Raw genomic sequence first — 15,638 nt, 5'->3', positions numbered from 1 at the left:
GGTATTCTATCAGTTACATGGAAAGAACATTAAAAAAGAATGGAAATCAATGTTTTAAAGTGTAAAAAGCCATTCATTCGGCTACAGCCTGTGTTTTAATGAGTCAGGTTTCTCCAATTTTACTTTCCTGGTCACTACTGTGACCAAAGAAATTCTTTTCCAAATGCAGTCATTTAGTGAGCTCACATGAGAAGTGTGTAATCATAAAAAGTGATGGCTGCCTATTTTAATAAAAAACCTCAGGGAACATTCTGGGTGGTGCTTGCCAGAATACTATCTAGTTAATTTACAGGTGGGGTCTCAATTAGCCACTTAGTATGTTAGCCCTCAAGTCCATGTGTGCTCTTCATTTACTCTTGGCTGAATCAGAGAGAAGGATTTGCGACCTTCAGACTAGGAAGCTAAATCTTTTGTGTCAGCTGGTTTCGGTTTGGATTTCAATAATAGGAAGTCTGGGTAGATTGGGGATTGAAGGGAAAGAGAAAATATTCTACAACTTCTCAGGTCCTTTTTTTAAAAATATAGAACAAAAGTTTGGACCTACTCTGATGTGGGAGTCCCCTCTGCATGTTATGAATATATTTTATTACCATTGGTTATTGAAGAAGCTGTTTCAGCCAATGGCTAGGCAGAACAGGCTAGACAGGAAATCCGAACAGAGATATAGAGAGAAAGTAGACAGAATCAAAGATACGCCATACAGCTGCCAAAGGAGAAAGATGCCTGTTGCCAGCCAGAACCTTACCAGTAGGCCACAACCTTGTGGTGATACACAGATTAATAAAAATGGGTTAATTTAAGATGTAAGAGTTAGCTAGAAATATGCATAAGCTATTGTCCAAACAGTGTTGTAATTAGTATATTTTCTGTGTGATTATTCGTGTTCAGGCAGATGAAAGAGGAGTCTCTGCCTATACTACTCTTGTTAATATTTCACAAGCAACACTGTGTCTCAATTGTCAGTGTTCCACACTTGAAACACTAAATGTTTGTCTCTCTGCATGGGCTCAGGTGGCTTTGTGTAGTGATGATCATGACTGAACAGTGGAGCGATTTGCCAAAGTGAAGAGTGGTTAACATTTGTGTGCCTGAGACTCTTCCAATCACATCACCATTGCCCAGTCCTTACCCTCCTCCTCAGTACTTTCTGGGCACTTTATCTTCATTTTGTAACTTTTCTCCCACAGAAATTCTGTAACTTGGTCATGTAGAGGTTATCAGAAATGCCTGAAAATCTGTCTTCAAATGTTTTTTTTGAACTGAACCCACTTTTAATGAAGACCAACAGCTTCAATATAAAATAAGAGTACAAGGGAAAAAATTCCTTCCATCGGTAGGTCATGGAAAGAATGTCAAAACTTAACTGTACTTTTAACCCTGGCAATGACAGTACCTAGGGAGCAATTTACATAAGTGTAATTCTGACTTTGACCTGAATTTAATCACATGGAAGAAACATGAAGTATGAGGAGGGGCAAGGTAGAGTAATAACATAAGCTACAATGCTCAAGGGCAAGCCTGTGTGGAAGTGTGTTAGAAATGAAACACTGAGGAAAGTGATCTCATAATGTCTCACAATTAGTATAAAGATGTAGTTCTATAGTAGGCAGAATCTGTGAACTCAGAGGAGGAAACAAGTTTAGAGAGTGTAAGTATTTTAGTCAAGTCATAGTTAAATTCAGTTTGCAGAATTTGGGCTCAAATCTTTTCTAGTGCATAATGCCTTTTCAGTTTGGGAAAACGAAATGCCAACTTAAAAATAAAACAAAATAAAAACAAACAAATACATAAATGAAACCCCAATCAGTCTAGGAACTGAATATAGGTCCACAATGTTTAGGAAAACTTTAAACTACTAGTTAGAAATTGATAAATTCAATTAAAACTCAAGATGTCTGACTTCTCTTGAAAAAGTGGGAAATACAGCAGAAGTTGAACAGCATCCTGCAAGTTGTATTAGCTATTTACTCACTAATAGGCACGTGTTCTCCAGCTTACAGTAGATTTGCATTTTTTTCTGTCTTCTTGACATTTTCTCCTACATGTCTGCATTGCTATGTTGTCTACTTCACCATGTGTGTATTTAACACCTGACATATACTCTTAGATAACTGGAGTTCAAGAACTATTGCTATGAGTAGTGACTATTCAGGGACTATTGTTGGGAGTAGAGGATGATGGCTCAAATATTAGCAATGCGTTGTTCTAGTTTTGTGACATGAGAGGTGACTGACTATTATTGTGCGACCCTGTTCATGAAATGGATCCATCTCCACACTCCTTTGTGAGAAGAAAGAAGTTATTGATTATGAAACACCAGCAATAGATTCCTCCTCCAATATGTATGTACGTATGTGTAAGTATGTATGTATATATATAAACATATGTTTATATGTTTATAAATAATGTGTGTGCATGTGTGATACATATGGTTATCTTTTTTATGCTAAAGAACAGATTTTTATTATTTTTCCAATACACTAAAATAGCCCATGGCATAGTAATTTTGCACACAATGTAAATGACATATACAGTCAGGTTCCCCTCTCCCACAGGGTTGTTCTTAACTCTCTCTTGGGTAGGGAGCTTAAAAATGTCCACTCTTTAGATGACCTTTATTAAAGTTATCAAAAAACCACAAGGGAGAATTGCTTTAGAAAAAAAATCTTAACGTAAAAGAGATCAGGACTCCTAGGGTCTGGGAAACAGGAAACACTTCATTTGCCATCTGTCTTCTGTCAGCAGAAGAGCCTCAAACTTCTCCAGAGTGCCGCCACTGGAAACTGCACTCCAAGCGGAAGGAAAGGGGCACATGAGAAAGGACGAGAGGCTGCAGGCCAGAGAGTCCATACAGTGCAGAAATGGCAGGACTCATCGTGACCAAAGCAGGGCTGACAGGAAGTGGAGAGGGTAGCCTAAGATCTCCACTTCCGTGGGACAGCCAGAGGTGAGCTGAGACAGGCGGCATCTGGTGCTGGCCCTTTAGAACGGCTCCACGACAAAGAACTGCGCTAAATGGCTCTTGACTGACCTGTACTGAGTAGATCGATCATTTCCTGGAAGGATTTTCCCAGTTCTGAGTCTCTCCGAAATGATTAAAAACACGCTCAAAACCATCTCTGCGTCAACCAGGGAGGTGTGTCTGGTCACAGCAACCAGAGCAGGAACTGAACGGCTGCAGCATATGCCAGATTTAATGCAAAAGAAACTGCAAGGCAACCTTTAAAATTAATCTGCTATTTTTATTGTTCTGCTTGTACCTTAGCTATGGCATCAGACTTGCTGATCTGGAAGACTGCAGAGTCAGTGACCCCACGACCACCTGCAGACCATCTGAAGTGCTTTTTAAGCTTGAGAGAGTTTCCTCGTGGTCTACTGTTTGCTCTGAAAACATGGGGTTTGAACCATCGAGGGATACACATCTGGTCTCATCTTCTGGGAGAACTTAATAATAGGCATAAACATATGGCAGCTGGCACAGCTCAGAATGTGGGTAAGACAGTTCCGAGCTGGTGCCCGACCCCTCAGGGACAGCACTTAACGGTTCACCCTTCAGGAAACCCATTTCCCTCAGTTTTGGATGGTCTGGCCATCCTGACACCCACGACTCTCCTTTGGGGTACCGTCCACAGCTGTTTGGCCAGTCACTTCCTAGAGCATCTCTGATGCCACAGGATACCCCTGCCAGATGTTCTTCCAAAGCAGATAACAGAACCTTGCTTACGGAGGCTGCTGGAGCCAAATTTTTTCCCGTTGATTCCTTCAGATACTGAAGCACTTGGTAAAGTATGAGGTCAGCCTCACTCTGGCCACGTTTCATTTCCAGGGATGCCACCACTGTGTCCTGTGACCTTCCATCAGTACCTGCGGCAGGCTCATCTGTCCAGGAAGGCACACATGCTGGGCTGGGGCTCCCTCTCTGGCTTCTCTTCTTTTTAATTTTTCTTTTTTCGATACTTTGAACAGTTGACACAGGAGCAACTAGATGCTCACCATATTTTAGAATCAACCAGCCCTTGAAATTCTCCTGTATTTCTTGTTAAAAAGAAATATGGTAAATGGAGAATGGTGACAGATCTAAGATTTGTCTACAAGGTAATTAAACCTTTGAGCCCTCTACAATAAGGAATTCCTCTGCCTTCCCTATTACTGAAAGGATGTCCTCTTATTGTTATTGATTTAAAAGTTTGTTTCTTCACTATACCTTTACAAGAAAAGGACAGAGAAAAATTTACCTTCACAGCCTACTAGGAGATACCAATGAACTATCCTGCTACAGGTACTGCTCAATGGCCCTACTGTAGGCCAATACTTTGTAATTCAGCCATTGAAAATACTATGTAAAAAATTTCCTATATCTATAATTTACCATTAAATGGATAACATTTTGCTATCTGATTCAAATATAGATACTTTAGAAAGAATGTATGAAGAAGTAAAGAAAGTTTTGCCAAAATAAGAATTACAAATTGCTCCTGGAAAATACAGAAAGGAAATTCTGTCAATTACCCAGGTTATAAAATAGGTTTGCAGAAAATTAGAACACAAAAGGCACAAATTAGGAAAGACCAGTTGTGGATTCTTAATGACTTCAAAGACTGTTAGGAGACATTTCCAGTCTATGACCCGCTGTTGGAATAACATCTGATCTAATAATTCATTTAAGCAAAACCTTAGCTTGTGATACAAACTTAAATAATCCCAGAGAATTAACATCTGAAGCAGAAAAGGACAATTGACAACTGTTGAAAAGAAATTACAGGAGGCACATGTGGATAGGGCAAACCCAAATCCTCATTTATTCTAGTCATATTGTCCTCCAGAATTTCTCCTACAGGAATTTTAATGCAGAAGGACAATATTATCTTAGAATGGATCTTTTGCCACATAAACCTAGTAAAAAAAATAAAAACTTATGTGGAAAAAGTCTCTGAATTAATTATAAAAGGTAAATGGAGACTTTGTCAATTAGCAGGTATAGACCAAGCAGAAATTATAGTAGTTTTCACTACTGGTGAAATAAAAAAGTTATGGGAAGACAAGGAACCATGGCAAAAAAATTTTACTAATTATTTGGGAGAAATTAATAGAAATTATCCCCAAAATGATAGACTTAACTTTTTGGACTCTTCCCCAAATTGTACATGATGCTCCAATAACTGGAGCCTGTACAATTTATAGTGATGCAAATAAATCAGGGAAGGCAGATTACAAATCAAACAAATTATGTATGGTCAACAAAGCCCTTATAATTCTGTTCAGAAGGTAGAAATATATGCTATTCTCGTAGTACTAAGGGATTTTAAAGAACCTCTTAATATAGTTAATGATTCATAATATGCAGAAAGTTGTATTGTATATTGAAATCACTGAATTTATACCAGATATTATGGAATTCACTTCATTATTCACATAGGTTCAATACATAATCAAAAATAGGCTTTGTCTCATATACATAATACACATCTAATCCCATACTGATCTGCCAGATTCTCTAGAACAAGGTAATACAGAAATTGGTTTATTATTGATTGGAAGTGTGTTGAAGGCCTAGGAATTTCATAAGAAACACCATGTCAATAGCAAAGGTTTAAAAAGGTTTTTTTTTTTTTTTTTTTCCGAAACAGGGTTTCTCCGTAACTTTTTGGTTCCTGTCCTGGAATTAGCTCTTCTAGACCAGGCTGGCCTCGAACTCACGGAGATTCGCCTGCTTCTGCCTCCCGAGTGCTGGGATTAAAGGCGTGTGCCACCACCACCTGGCTAAAAAAGAGTTTTTTATTACTTGACTACAAACTAAGAAGATTATAAAGAGGTGTCCTTCTTGCTCTTTTTATAAACAAATACTGCTACCTACAGGGACTAACCCAAAGGGTACTCAAAGGGATAAAATCTGGCAGATGGATTTGTTCCACTTTGCAGAATTTGGAAAATTAAAAGACGTACACCATACCATTGACACTTATTCAGGTATTCAGTGGGCAACTGCTTTAAGCTCTGAAAAGCCTGATTCAATAATCACACAGTTCTTAAAAGTTATGACCATCATGGGCATACCTGCACAAATAAAGACAAATAATGATCCAGCATGTTTCTAAGAAAATGAAATACTTTTTGCTTATTATAATAAAAAAACATACTACAGGTATATCAAACAATCCTAAGGTCAGGCAGTTGCAGAAAGATTAAGTTGAACTATAAATGATATGTTAAACAAACAGAAAGGAATGGGAAATACCCCCGAAATTGATTATATAATGCTTTATTTATCTTAAATTTTTAATGATAATGAGAAAGGGACAACAGCATCAGAGTGACATAGGATAATAGAAGTATTCTGAATTAAATCAGCTCATGTATTTCAAGGATGTATTGTTCTCACAATAGAAGCAAGGAGATGTGCTACACAGGGAAAGGGTTTTGCTCTTGTTTTCACAGGAGAAGAAAAACTATGGATACCATAAAAATTAATAAAGAATTGCTTTGAAAAAGAGAAATATCTTGAGAAAGAGAAATGAAAACTCATCAACAATGATGACAATTATACAGGTGGTATGAAAACTATATAGGGTTGATGCAGGGTTCTGCTCTTGTCTTTACAGAAAAACACACATCTTCAAAAATTCAAGAGATACTGGATGTTTGTATGTTGACAGAAGGAAAAATAACTATCCAATTAGGATCATCAAATAAAAGGAATATGATTTGTAAGATCAAGTGATCAAAACTTATACATGTTTCTTGATTGATATTATTTATTCTGGTTGTAATTCTAATTTTTGTATCTGATATTTGTTTTTGTTATATATAACTTTGTGTTAGGCTTAGAACTTTCTTATTTAAACAGAAGGTGGACATACTGTAGGGATTCCTACTGCCAGTAGCCTTTAAGTTACCCGTCCACTTGGGCGAGGTCTCTTATACTATATATTCCCATGTAAAGCATTCATCTGGTCTCTTTTCCAGCTTTGGGATTCAGTTGCCATTCCCCGTTTCAACAGAGGATTGAGATCTCTGAGTTTACCCTCAAATAAATAATCCTCTATTATATTCAATTCTGAGATAGTGAGGGACTTCTTTTTTAGTGTCTTTCTTCATAGGCAGGAAATCCAAACAGAACTTAGAGAGAAAATTTAGGTGGAGTCAGGGATACACCATGTAGCTGCCAAAGGAGACAGACACCCTGGAACCTTTGCCAGTAGTTCACAGCCTCGTGGTGATACACAGATTAATAGAAATGCATTAATTTAAGATATAAGAGTTAGTTAATATGAAGTCTGAGCTAATAGGCTAAGCAGTGTTGTAATTAATATAGTTTCTGTGTGACTATTTGGGTCAGGATGGCTGGGAAATGAAAAGTGTTTCTGCCTACAGACATGCTTTTAAAAATTGTGTGTCATCAGCTATACTTCTAAATCTTTCACAAACCTACTCGTTCTTGTCCATGAGATCTTAAAAATTCAAAGATATTCAGTAGCATTTTTCTATTACATATGGAATTTACCTGTCATTCTAAAATGATCTGACCTATGTGCCTGCCTGGATGTCTCTTGTAGGACTTATATTTTCTAATTTTGTATATCTGAAATTATATTACTGAGCCAGTTGCTTAAGGAACAGTTAAAAGTATTTTTTCAAAAATCTTAATGTAATTCATTTGATAATGCACATCTAATAATGTCCTGCCATTCCTATCACAGTGCAACAGTGCTCACTGAAAACAAGACCCTGTGTTACTTGTCAATCCCATTTGATCTCATTTTCTAGCTCAATGACTCACATTTCTGTGGCCTTTGTGAGAACTTTACTTGTACCAAATTCATGAATGGCCTCTCTCTCTCTAGCAAACAGATAAATCTCATTGTTGTTTTCTCTGAGAATTGTAAAATATATGGCAAGCCTGCTATCCCCATCTCTTTTTGATGCTCTCAGCTTGTTTATATGTCTTCTCCATACCCATTATTTTTCATTTCACTTTCCAAGGTTCCTATTCTTATCCATGGTTTAAATGAAAACTTACATAAAATATAAATTTTTGAACTGTAATCTGTTTTGAGTAGTATGAGAAAATTTTGTATTATTTCACTCTATCCCATCAGGAATACAGATCATCGTCTAGTCTGAGGTATCTATGCTATTCATACTACTCACTCTGCATGTCACCAAGTCACAGATCTATTTTAACTATCTCTGTGTCTCTCTCAGTCCCTTGATGTGGTAGTTCCATCTGTGTTTTGTGATTACCATTAATGAATAAAGAAACTGCTTTGGATCTATAACAAGGCAGAACTTAGGTAGCCAAAGAAAGCTAGGCTGAATGCTGGGAGAAAGTAGGGCAGCATTAGACAGATTCCATGGAGCTACTGCCAGTCATGCTGAAACTTTAGCTAGTAAGTCACAGCCACATGACGATACACAGATTAATAGAAATGGGTTAAATTAATATATAAGAGTTAGCCAGCAAGAAGGTAGAGCTAATGAACCAAACAGTGATTTAATTAATATAGTTTCTGTGTGATTATTTCGGGTCTAAGCTAGCTGAGCAGCTGGGAACCAAAAAGCTGCCTCCCTTCTCCAACATTCTATCTCTGGGGTACAAGACAGGGCTTCTCTGTGTATTAATGGATGTCCTGGAAATCACTTTGTAGACCAAGCTGAACTTGAACTTAGAGATCTGCCTTCCTCTGTCTCCCAATCGCTGGGACTGAAGGCATGTGCCACCACCACCCAGCTAATCTTTACTCCCAAATCAAGTTTTACAGTATTGCTTGGCTTGTGTACTGTTAACTTTTACAAAGTATTCCAATGCCATGTTACAGTACCATTGATACTAACCACAATCATTTCAACACATAGGTGTTGCAAGGAGAGGGCCTACTTGTTTGTCTCAGCCACTCAGCTAGCTTACACCCAAAATAACCACACAGAAACTGTATGAATTTAAACACTGGTTGGCCTATCAGCTCTAACTTCTTGTTGGCTAACTCTTACATCTCAGTTTAACCCTTTTCTATTAATCAGTGTATAGCCACGTGGCAGTGGCTTACCAGTAATGACTCCGCATATCTGTCTCTGGTAGCTCCATGGTGTCTTTCTCCTTACTCTGCCTTTCTTCCTTCCAGCATTCGGTTCTGTCTTCCCCACCTACCTAAGTTCTGCCCTATCAACCAGGCCAAGGCAGTTTCTTTATTAACCAATGAAAGCAGCACAAAGACAGAAGGATCTACTACACCATTTTCCCTTTTCTCTTTAAACAAAATGAAGGTTTTAATATAGTAAAATTACATATCACAAAACAGGTGTCAAATAAGAATTATAGTTACAATATTTATATCTACTTTATCTTTTATCATAACTAAGGAAAACTATATTATTACTATTTATTCTTCAACTCTGTCAAAGACTCCAGAAGGATATAATATTACCTAAGTAAAGAGGAAGTGCATTTTAAGCAACTTCCAAAACTCTAGAATTAGCAGAGACATCCCGCTGCCTGGACAGTCACCCAAAGTTCTTTTGTACCATTGAGGCATCCATCTTCAGGCCACAGGCCCATAGTATTCAGCAGACTTTTCCATGAAGCAGGAAATTTCAAAGACAGTTCTGTCTATATTGGCAGTTCATCAGTCACCTTCTTCTATATCCTGCAGAATGTCTTGCAGACTCTTTCATGAAGCAGGAAGCCAGAAGTGTTCTGTCACTTTAAGGCAAGTTCAGCAGTCATTTTTCTGAGGGTAATGCATGTCCAGTAAAGCAGTCCAGGCAAGAGCAGTGTCTTGGCCAAATGGCTAACCAACTCAATATGGAACCTCTTTGATGCCCATCTTCCTCTTGAAGTAGCTTGGTGCTGCCAGGAACAGATGTGTCTCACTGTCATGAAAAGTCCTAAATTTTTAAAACATTATAAATGCCATATTCTGAAGGTTTCTGAAAGATTTGAAGAATACCTAACTAAATGAAATATATATCTATATATCTAGAATATCTAACTAACATGACTACAATTTTGACTATTATAGATGACTATCTATTAAGCTACATTTCTTAATTATAGATTACATTTTCAAATAAGCTACACAATCACAATACCCCAATAAAGAGCAGAAATATACAAATGCAGTATAACAAAATTTACCTTAAATTTGTATCAATAAACCAAGATCCATACCAATGCAAATTATTCATATCTATGTCATATCCCCCTTTAAATAAACATTTATAAACAATATTTGGGAATATGGGCATAGTTTTGTCCATACTGCTTCCTGCTGTTTGGGGTCACTGTTTATCAGTTCCTTTATGGTGTATCTTGTGTGCTAGGTTCATCTCAGTCAGCAGTTGAAATAATTTTTTGAGGATGTTCATAATGACCTTTTGGGAGGGTATGTTCTATCAAACCATATTTGTTTGGAAGTATTCCACAGTTTCTCATCTTCTGTCGAAACAAAAGAAAAACCTCTTTTCCAAAGCAACATATCCTTAGACTCAAACTTTGGAATCAAGATGCCTTTAAAACATTTATACTGGTTTAGCTTAACAGCCCATGCAATGAAATGTCTCTCTGTATTTAGTGTCTACACAGTCAAAAAATTCAAAGAAAGTACAATAATATATGTAATCTAGACTCTTCATAAATTTTCAATCTTTTTTTGGCTTATTTTTCTTTACTCCCTTTAATCTATGATTATCTGTACTCTGTCTCATAAAGACTTTTTTTTAAGCATTACTTTATATTATGACTCTTTATACTCTTTTTCTTCTCTCTTCCAAGCCTATATACATTTATCCAACTCTGTGATCCATTTAGAAGTCTTTTATGTCTGAATCTGTCCTATTGTGAATCTATAATTCTTTATTGTCCAGGAGTATTTAAAATGCTAAGCGCTTTTTAAAAACTTAAGTTGTACCATTCATAGGGCTAATACGGTACTATCTGTTTGCCTGCCCAGTTTGAAACTTAAGCTGCACTATTATTATGATAAATATGGTTGTTCCTGCTTGCTCTGCACAGTCTAGCACAGTGGAGTTGCTTGTACCTCTGAGCTGCAGGCACTGCCCCACTTCTAGGCACACAGGGAGTCCACATTGTCATCTAGCAAGCAGCAGCACTCTGCTCACAAACCCCATCCTAATGCTCTGCCTCCTGAAAGAGCCAGAGTTCACACTGGCAGCATAGCCCAGAAAGGTGGCATTTTAAAATGGCATGGATTTTTTTTCTGATTCTGCTGCTGAGTCAGGAAAATCTCTCTTAAAGAAGCTGTGGCATGGTATCAGCAAACAGCAAAAAGCTGTGTTAAACTTTGTCTTTTTGTGTGTGTGTCCAGAATTAAGCTCCCTCAGGTTTTTAAGTGGATTTAGTCCATCACGTTGGTGCCAATCTGTAAAGGAGGATGCATAAAAGAAATCCTGCACTAGCTCAGAATTGAGAACTAGATGGTTATTTATTTAGGGGTATACTCATAAATCAGAATTCTCCACTTGAACAGAGATCAGAAACTGAAATCCACAACTGGAACAGAGAGGCTGGAAAAGAGGCTGGATGAAGGCTCTGCATTAGCATATATAGTATAAGAGGCCATGCCCCATTAGGCGGGTAACCCCTAGCTGTAAGACTTCCTACAGCACATATGACTGCATCATCTCTAATCACAACAATTAGAAGGGCCAGCAGAAGCTAAGGACAAAGCTATTTGGATATAATTGTCGATGCACAAATACGAAGACTGTCATTCAGATCCCCAACACTGACATGTAAGTTAGTCAGGTATGGGAAACTACTTGTAATCACAGTGTTTAGGATATCAATACAGGGCACATACCCAGAGAAATGGCTAGATATGCTATAGTATTTGAATGACTTAGCTTTGTGTTCAGTGAGACCACAACTTAGTACATAAAGAAGAGAGCCATCAAGAAATTTCCTGAAGTCAAATTTACACATCCATACACATGTGCATGTGTAGCTGTATACCTAGGCACTCCCACACATAGGGACACTCAGACACACACACATTACACCCCAATATGTATACGAGACTAGGAAGAGGAGGAAGAAGATAAAGAAAAGAAAAAAGAATAAATGTCAATAGAGTATATGAAAATACTTGAGACAAGAGAGAAGGAAGGGAGTGGGGTGGTGTGTGTGTGTGTGAGAGAGAGAGAAGTGGGGAGGGAGAGAGCAAGAGTGCAAGAGAGAGAGACCACACTTATTCAGCTTTTAAATAGTGTATTGTGACTGTTCTAGGCTATTATTAGACACTTTATTTAATCTCTTCCTTTTCCTAATTTGCAAATTATACCTTGTCACAGGTATGTAGACAGAGACATAAGTATAGCATACAGAGTTCTTTGCTGTTGTTTCTGGAGTTTCCAAAATCATACTACACGTATTGGAGTTTGACCTTGAATTGGACAAGCACCATTTCTATCTTTTAAAAGTTAAAATTTAGTGTGCTATGTGTTCATTTGCATACTGCGGCACTTCTTTCTCCCAGTAGAAGGACTGTGAGCATGCAGATGTTGTCTATTAATATAAATTAGACTCCAGTGCAAAGGCAGGGTTTGGCACTGAGTATCAATGTATGTCTCACAAATGAATTCATTGAATGAATGTGTGGTGAGGCAAAAATCCAATTCTTTGTCCAGATGGTAAATCATTTACTTCTCTTTGTTACAAAAATTATTGCTTCAAGCAAGAGTTCACAAATAAGACCATCTTAATACTTCTATGACATTTGAGCCAGAGTGGGCAGCTTTTCCCCCGGAGACACTGTGCCTAATTCTAACATGCATTTCCATGTTTTTCATAGCTCTGTGGACATAGAGTCCTAATTTACTATGGGCATGCATTTTGTCATCTGAGAAGTGAATAATACTCAGGCATCATGCTTGGCATATGCTATGAGGGGCAATAACTCTTGCCGATTTTCACTAGAGTTGCAGGCTCTTATGGAATAGATATTATGGGTGTGGGCATGGGAAAAGGCAGAGCATCTTTTGGTAATCATAGGTGAGGTTGCTTGCAAAATGACTTTCTGATCATACAAATGGACAAGGATCTTAACATGTATGTTTTAGTCCTCATGATCTCACAGCTTCTAATAACTTCAGAAGTATGGGAGTAGTTTATATATCCAGCAAAAGAGATTTTATTTCTGTCTTGAAAATATCCTGGACCTAGGTGCTGGCTGTTGATGATTTGGGTTTCTCCCTCTTACCTCTTATCTTCAGAAAAATGGCATGTTACTTTTTAGTCTTAATGAAAAGGTATTCTAAGGCAACCTTATCTGATTCCCCATTTTATGTCTGCCAGGGACAAAATTCAATCTTCAGGGTCATGATCATCAAGGACTACCTTTGATGTCCTTTGGGGAGACTGTGCATGAATCAACATGAATACTGTGAAACTCTTGAGTTTGTTAATAAAAAGGTAGTTATAAAAGGGAGAGGGCATTGACTCAGAGGACAAAATACAAAACCAGAGCAACCAAGGGAGGAGGACTTGAAAAAACTTGAAGATCCTGTATTGTCTTCTGATTTTACCTGATAAGAGTTCAGGTCTTGGCATATTAAGGCCCTACAAGACAGTATTAGCTCAAGGGTTCGATGAACCTTCAAGTCACTCAGAACTTTCAAAATCTATCTGCTGGGTACTAGGCATAAGAGGAAATTTAAATTGAGGGTAGGTCAACTAACAACAGCTTCTTAGTTCCAGTCAGAAGAAGTAGGAGCAAAAACTCAATAGTGATGCCAATACTCCTCTGTCCATCACGTGGTTGTTACTATTGACTGTCACGTTGGAAAGACCTAGAATCACTGAGATCACAAGGCTCTGGGCATGTTGATGAACTATTTCCTGAGGTGGGAAGACCCCTGGTAAATGAAAGTAGCACCCCTCCCTGAGCTGGAGTTCTGGACAGAATGAGGAAGAGAAAGCTAGCAGAACATGAGCAGTGGTCTCACTATATTCAGGAATGCTTGGAATTCCCTGTTTCATATTTTTTGTCTGTCTTTTGGGTGCTGGTCAGAACCAAAGTCTGGTTTGTCTGATACTTTGGGAACCCTTGCTTTTTGTCACTAAGCACCCTGCTCCCATGGCCCTACCAGGTGACTATCTCTTGCTATGTGTCTGACCTGTGCGCATTCACTCAAACGGCAGAGATGATTTCCTTTTTTCCTTTTCCAGATAGTTATTGTTAGTTGCTGATTTTCTGCCCGGGGAATTTTTCTTTTAAACTCCAATATAGTTGTCCCTAGTCTCACACTTAAGTTCATTCTTAGGGTCTTTTATTAGAAGGATGAAGAAGTCTAGCAGGGCATGCTAGTTTTTTTGTGAAGCAGCAGAAACTAGGAAAGTAACCAATACAGTTTTCAAGGTAGCATGTATTCAGTCTCAGTATATGGATTAAATGATTGTGCTTCTCCATGGCAAGGTAGTTTTCTTAGTTAGGGTTTCTACTACTGCATGAAACACCATGATCAAAGGCAAGTTGAGGAAGAAAGGGTTTATTAGTCTTACACCTTAGCATTGCTGTTTATTACTAAAGTAAGTCAGGACAGGAACTGAAACAGGGAACCATCCCAGAAATGGGAGCTGATGCTGAGGCCATAGAGTGTAGCTGCTTTCTGGTTTGACATGGTGGTTAGTGGACAGACATGGTGCTGAAGTGGCTGAGATTTCTATGTTTTACAGGCAACAGGAAATCAACTGAGACATAGAGCAGTATTCTAAGCATAGGAATGCTCAAAGCCCACTCCCACAGTGACATACTTCCTTTAACAAAGCCATACTCACTTCAACAAGGCCACACCTCCTAATCATGCCACTCCCTGTGAGATTATGGGGTCCAATTACCTCCAAACCACCACAGTAGGCAAACCTTTCCCAAACTTTATTTCAAGACAGAGGAAATAGAAAAGATCTTATGGGGTTAAAAGTCACAAATGAGGGAAGGAATCTGTTCCACTGTGCTGAAAGGACTGACCTTTCTCCTTGAGCACGAATCCCTCCACTAAGAATCAGGAAACACAAACCCTTCTGTCCCATGTTTGCTAGGACAAAAGAAGCAAATATTGAATTTTTTTTCAGGTAGATAAACTGAAAACACTACCCAAACTGTGTTTTGGTAGATAGAAATGAGTCTCATTAAACTAGCAACTAATGACAAGGTTAACTTCCCCTTCCTGCAATCCAAGGCTGCTCCTACTTCACTCGCTTTTCTTCATCATGTCTCCTGTCTCGAAATTAGGCAATAACAAGACAACAGGGGGGTAAAAGAAAAGAAAGAGAAACTAAAATCACTTTCAAGCAGTGATCAGGAGCAAGCTTTAAGCTAATCAAATAAACATGCCTCCTGGTGTCTTGAAAATGGTGTCTAAATAGAAAATATTGAATGAGGAAAGCAGTTGAGATCCCCAAGGCTTTGTCCTCATTCATTTCAGCAAGACATTTCTAAACATTTAATTTAAGTCAGGCAGTGCCCAGATGCCTGCAAGAAACTGGCGACTTAGGAAGACAGATGTGTTCACAGAATAGACCAGTACAAAAAAGAAGGTAAAGAGGCCCTCAATGGCATAATAAGCAGTGTAGAGAGCCACCCACACAAAGGAAAAACATTTCCAGGCTATCCAGCCCTTATCTG

At 38.2% G+C, this 15,638-nt stretch overlaps 1 protein-coding gene across 1 annotated transcript; it reads right to left on the bottom strand.

Annotated features, from left to right (window-relative positions):
* Window positions 1-3,265: 3,265 nt before the first annotated feature.
* Window positions 3,266-15,043, bottom strand: LOC130876339 (protein FAM220A-like). The gene is given in 2 exon segments (XM_057772865.1): window positions 3,266-3,956; window positions 14,982-15,043. Coding segments are annotated over 2 exon segments (753 nt in total).
* Between the last annotated feature and the right edge of the window lie 595 nt (window positions 15,044-15,638).

Source organism: Chionomys nivalis, chromosome 6 (assembly GCF_950005125.1).
Source record: "Chionomys nivalis chromosome 6, mChiNiv1.1, whole genome shotgun sequence".
Classification (NCBI taxonomy): domain Eukaryota; kingdom Metazoa; phylum Chordata; class Mammalia; order Rodentia; family Cricetidae; genus Chionomys; species Chionomys nivalis.
Note: the sequence above shows the minus strand (reverse complement) of the source record. Positions and strands in the feature narration are given on the sequence as shown.